Source organism: Mustela nigripes, chromosome 2, assembly GCF_022355385.1.
Source record: "Mustela nigripes isolate SB6536 chromosome 2, MUSNIG.SB6536, whole genome shotgun sequence".
Classification (NCBI taxonomy): Eukaryota; Metazoa; Chordata; class Mammalia; order Carnivora; family Mustelidae; genus Mustela; species Mustela nigripes.
The window spans coordinates 209,252,661-209,258,892 of NC_081558.1; the positions used below are offsets into that span (position 1 = coordinate 209,252,661).

At 37.4% G+C, this 6,232-nt stretch overlaps 1 protein-coding gene across 1 annotated transcript in view; it reads left to right on the forward strand.

Moving 5' to 3' along the window:
* The window catches only part of CLIC6 (chloride intracellular channel 6), an 86,934-nt gene extending 86,285 nt beyond the window's left edge, over positions 1–649 (forward strand). Inside the window, exon 7 of the mRNA XM_059392306.1 lies at positions 375–649. Within this exon, the coding sequence (XP_059248289.1) occupies positions 375–429 (55 nt within the window). The 3' untranslated portion in view covers positions 430–649. The remainder of the gene's footprint in view (positions 1–374) is intronic.
* The last annotated feature ends 5,583 nt before the right edge of the window (positions 650–6,232 follow it).

The window sequence follows — 6,232 nt, forward strand, 5'->3', positions numbered from 1 at the left end:
AGAGAAGTTTAGGATCAAGGTTTCTGACCCTGGCCACCTCTAAGCACAACCCAGAAACTTCTAGAAATCTTGATGGCCAACCCAGACCATGTAAACTGAAATCTTAGAGAATGTCACCAGGTATCAAAATTTTGTGAACTCCCCAAGTTATTCTGGTATGGAGCCCAGGTTGAGAACTGACGCTTTAGAAGGTTGTAAGGATCCCATGTGGAACATCAAAGTAGGTTGCATGGATAAAGGCAGAGACTCTATCCATGGTAGTGAATGGTATGGGGGTGACTGGAAACCTATGTGACAAAAGGATGCAGGTTCAGGTTTCATGTAGCATACCAAGTATTAATTAAGGCCGCTATATTGTTTGCGATAAAACCTAGATGCCTTGGAAACATTTCCAACGATTGCCTCATCTGTGTGAGCATCAGACCATGACAGTTCTCAATACTCTACACATGGATTGGGTGTTGATGAATGCCTGTCGACAGAGGTAGAAGTCCCTGAGAAGCTCTTAGGGGCGACTGACAACTGCCAGGTGGGTCAACCTCATCTTGTGTTTGTCTCTGAATCCTCCTTGGTTGCAGGACTCCCACCAGTCTCCTGGCTTCTCTGCTTTGTATGGTTGTGGGAGACAAGATGATGAAAGTCTCCTGTCAAAGAACGATGCTTTGAAACCTCAGATGTCTGTTGAATAAACAAACAGGTGTGGATGTGGAATTGTGTCGTTATCCTACATCATGTTCTCTGCCCTCAGGTGATAAAGGGAAAGTAATCCAGTCCCAGGGCTGCTCTTCCTTTTACTATAATTGTCAAAAGAAATCTAGCTATAAAATTCCCTTTTCCTTGTATAAATAAGCAGGAATTTCACAACCCTGGGCAAGTGGAAAGTTGGAAAGTTTTCTCAGTAAAAAATATGTAGGGACAGGAAACTTTTAAAGAACTATAATCTCCTGTGGACCAGTCACTGATATAACTATAACGTCATTAATTTGGGTTCTATTAATTTGGAATTTGTAATAAGGAACACTTGTCCAACTAATTCTTCTTGAAAAAATTTTCAAAATAATTCTTTCCCTGATGGAAAAAACATTTGAGTCTGAACTTTGGAAGCTTAGGGTCAAATCCTGGATAGGAGACTTTTTAGTTCTATGATGTTGGAAAAGTATCAGCCTTTCTAAAACTGGAATAATAATCTGTGGTTTGTTGTGGGCGTAATGACACAATACAGCAGACTGTAGAGTGCTTTGTAATTGTTTAGGGTTTTTCTTATAGTCTAAATCTAGTTGTTCAGTAGTGCTCTCTTAAACTCAAGAAACATAAAATTCTTTCATGAGTCTCCAAATTCTGGGTTTAGCAATTGTTTATAAATATGTTTATCATTAGATTGCATGAAATATAGAATTTATAGGCACCACCTTTCTTTATCACATAGACATTTAAAACCTGGGGACAGTGTATCTAAATGTATTTAATAAAATAAAATAAGGTAAAAATATATTTATTACTTTTAAAATTTTAATATAAATTCATTTGGCCACCATAGAGCACTTCATTATTTTCAGATATAGAGTTCAATAATTCATCAGTTGCATATAATACCCAGTGCTCATCACATCATGTGCTCTCCTTAATTCCCATCACTCAACTACCCAATCCCTCTACCAACCTTCCCTCCAGCAACCCTTTTTGTTACCCATAATTAAGAGTCTCTCACGGTTCTTCTCACTCTCTGATGACTTCCCATTCATTTTTCTTTCCCTTCCCCTATGAATCTCTGTGCTTTATATTCCAATATGAGTGAAACCACGATAGCTATCTTTCTCCACTTGACTTATTTTGCTCAGCATAATACCCTCCAGTTCCATCCATGTCAAAGAAAATGGTAGGTATTCATCCTTTCTGATGGCTAATATTCTACTGTATATATATACACCTCATCTTCTTTATCCATTCATCTGTCCATGGACGTTTCAGCTCTTTCCATGATTTGGATATTGTGGACATTGCTGTTATGAACATTGGGGTGTAGGAGCCCCTTCAGATCACTACTTTTGTATCTTTGGGGTAAATACCTAGTAGGGCAATTGCTGGGCCATAGGGTAGCTTTATTTTTAACTTCTTGAGGAAACTTTATACTGTTTTCCAGAGTGGTTGTACCAGCTTGCATTCCTACCAACAGTGTAAGAGTTCCCTTTTGGCTGCATTCTCACCAACATCTGTTGTTCCCTGATTTGTTCATTTTAACCATTCTTGCTATTGTGAGGTGGTATCTCATTGTGGCTTTGATTTGTATTTCTCTGGTGCCAAGTGATGTGGAGCATTTTTTCATGTGTCTTTTGGCCATTTGTATGTCTTTGTTAGAGAAATATCTGTTCATGTATTCTGCCCATTTATTGACTGGATTTTGGGGGGGGGTTGTTGATAAGTTCTTTATAAATCTTAGATACTAGCCCTTTATCTGATATGCCATTTGCAAATATCTTCTCCCAGTCTGTAGGTTGCCTTTTAGTTTTCTTGACTGTGTCCTCTGCTGTGCAGAAGCTTTTTATCTTGAAGAGGTCCCAATAGTTCATCTTTGCTTTTGTTTCCCTTGTCTTTGGAGACCTGTCTAGCAAGAAGTTGCTGCAACAGGGTTTGAAGAGATTGCTCCCTGTGTTCTTCTCTAGGATTTGGATGGATTCCAGTCTCACATTTAGGTCTTTCATCCATTTTGAGTTTATCTTTGTGTATGGTATAAGAAAAGTTTCATTCTTCTGCATGTGGCTGTCCAATTTTCCTAACACATTTATTGAAGAGACTGTCCTTTTTCCATTGGATATTCTTTCCCACTTCGTTGAAGATCAGTTGACCATAGATTTGAGGGTCCATTTCTGGCTTCTCTGTTTTGTTCAGTTCATCTATGTGTCTGTTTTTTGTACCATACTGTCTTGGTGATTACAGCTTTGTAATAGAGCTTAAAGTCTGGCATTATGATGGCACCAACTTTGGTTTTCTTTTCCAACATTCCCTTGGCTATTTGCAGTCTTTTCTGGTTCCATACAAATTCTTGGATTATTTGTTCCATCTCTGTGAAAAATGTCGATGGTATTTTGATAGGGATTGCATTGAATGTATAGATTGCTCTTGGTAGCACAGACATTTTAACAGTATTTATGCTTCCAACCCATTAGCATGGAACGTTTTTCCACTTCTTTGTGTCTTCCTCAATTTCTTTCATAAATGTTCCATAGTTTTTAGACAACAGATCCTTTACCTCTTTTCTTAGGTTTATATCTAAGTAAGTATCTTATAGTTTTTGGTGCAACTGTAAATGGATTGAGTCCTTAGTTTTTCTTTCTTCTGTCTCATTATTAGTGTATAGAAATGCAACTGATTTCTGTGCATAGATTTTATAACCTGCCTTGTTGCTGAATTTCTCTATGGGTTCTAGCAATTTTGGGGCGGAGTCTTTTGGGTTTTCCATATAAAGTGTCATGTCTTCTGTGAAGAGTGAGAGTTTGAGTTCTTCTTTTGCCAATTTGAATGCATTTTATTTCTTTTTGTTGTCTGATTGCTGAGGCTAGGACTTCTAGTACTATGTTGAACAGCAGTGGTGAGAGTGGGCATCCCTGTTGTGTTCCTGACCTTTGGGAAAAGCTTTCAGTTTCTCCCAATGAGAATGATATTCGCTGTGGGCTTTTTGTACATGGCTTTTATGATATTGAAGTATGTCTCTATTCCTACACTGTGGAGAGTTTTAATCAAAAAAGGATGATATATTTTGTCAAATGGTTTTTCTGCATTAATTGAGAGGATCATATCATTCTTTTCCTTTTTTTTTTAAACTAATGTAGTGTATCATGTTGATTTATTTGCAAATGTTGAACCATCGTTGCAGTCCAGGAATAAATCCCAGTTGGTTGTGGTCAATAATCCTTTTAATGTACTGTTGGATCCCATTGGCTGGTAACTTGGTGAGAATTTTAGTATCCATGTTCATCAAGGATATTGGTCTGTAATTCTCCTTTTTGGTGGGGTCTTTGGTTTTGGGATAAATGTAGAGCTAGCCTCATAGAAGGGGTTTGGAAGTTTCCCTTCTCCTTTCTTTCCTTCTTTCTTTTTTTGAAACAGCTTCAGAAGAATAGATATTAGTTCTTTAAATGTTTGATAGAATTCCCCTAGGAAGCCATCTGGCTCTGGACTCTTGTTTGTTGGGAGATTTTTTTTTTTTTTTTTTAACTACTTCAATTTCCTTGCTGGTTACTGGTCTGTTCAGGTTCTTTTATTTCTTCTCATTTCAGTTTTGCTAGTTTATACATCTCTAGGAGTAAACCTGTTTCTTTTTAAAAAATATTTTATTTATGTATTCACAGACAGAGATCACAAGTAGACAGAGAGGCAGACGGGGGGTGGGGGTGGGCAGGGGAAGCAGGCTCCCTGCTGAGCAGAAAGCCCAATGCAGGTATCGATCCTGGGACCCAGGGATTATGACCGGAGCCAAAGGCAGAGGCTTTAAGCCACTGAGCCACCCAGGTGCCCCACACTGTGTCTTTTGATTGGAGCATTTAGCTCATTTACATGCAGAGTAACTATTGAAAGATATTAATTTAGTGCCATTGAGTTATCTGTAAAATCACTGTTTCTATGTATTGTCTCTGTTCCATTCAGGTCTATGTTACTTTTGGACTCTATCTTCACTTACAGGATCCCTTTTTCTTCATTTCTTGCAGGGCTGGGTTACTAATCACAAATTCTTTTTGTTTCTGATTGTTCTGGAAGCTCTCTATCTCTCCTTCCATTCTGAATGACAGCCTTGCTGGATAAAGTACTCTTGAATGCATGCTTTCTCCTTTGGTACCCTGCATATATCATGCCAGTCTGTTCTGGCCTGCCAGTTCTCTGTGGATAGGTCTGTTGCCAGTCTAATGTTCCCACCCTTGTAGGTTAAGGAGCCCTTGACTCAAGCTGCTTTCAAGATTTTCTCTTTGTCTCTGAAACTTACAAGATTCATTATTGTATGTCAGGGTGTTGATCTATTTTTATTGATTTTGAGGGGAGATTTCTCTGTGCCTCCTGGATTTGAATGCCTATTTCCTTAGGGAAATTAGGGAAGTTCTCAGCTATAATTTGCTCAAATATACCTTCTGCCCCCTGACTCTTCTTCCTCTGGAACCCCAATAATTCTAATATTGTTTTGTTTTATGGTTATCACTGATCTCTTGAATCCTCCCTGCATGGTCCAGTAGTTGTTTATCTCTCTTTTGCTCAGTTTCTTTATTCTCCATAATTATATCTTCTATATCACTTATTCTGTCTTCTGCCTTATTCATCCCAGCAGTAAGAGGTGACTGCATCTCAGCAATGCCCTTTCTGATTTTAAACTGACTAAATCTTAGTTCTTTTATTTCTCAAGAAAGAGATTCTCTAGTGTCTTTTATGCATTCTTGAAGTCCCACTAGTATCTTTGTAACCATTGTTCTGAATTCTAGCCCCAACGTTTTAACAATGTCCATATTTATTATGTCTTTGGCAGTGCTTACTGCTTCCTGCTCCTTTTTTTTTCTGGAAATTTTTCCTTCTGGTTATTTTGTTCAGAGAGGAATAGAAGAATGAGAGAACAAAAATAAAATAAAATAAAATAAAACTGTCAACTATGACCCCAGCAAAATATCCACTAGGTAAATCAGAAGATATCAGAAACAAGAAAAGAAAAAAAAAATAAAAAGAAAAAAGAGGGAATATGATCAAAGAGGTAGACAGAACAGGATGATACCCTTGATACTGGCTGTATTTTGATCTGTTTTTTTTTTTTTTTAAACGTTTAATCCCAAAATTGTAAAGAAAGAAAAACTTATGTATATACAAAAACAAAATTGAATACAGTGAAAGGAAGCAAAAAAATGAAGAATATATCTATAAAATATAAATGTCAAAAGAAAATTTAAAAAGAGACCAAAAAAGTTGATAAAATAAGAAGCTTGTTGAAAAAAATAAAGAAAAAAAGTAAATGAGAATTTTAAACTAAAATACTAAAGAAACAAGAGAAAAAACCCTTGAATTCTATATACTGTTTTCCTTTACTGCTGGAGTTTTGCAGTTCTCCGTGCTCCATAAACTTCATGTTTGCCTCTTGTTCCAGCTGGTCTTCTAAGGAAAGGGCCTGGTGTTCAGATTCTCAGTTGTCTGCCTGGGCAGAGTTGTACCCTCCACCTTTTCCAGGGGGCTGGACTGAGTATAAGCTTCTTCAGGTTGCTCTATG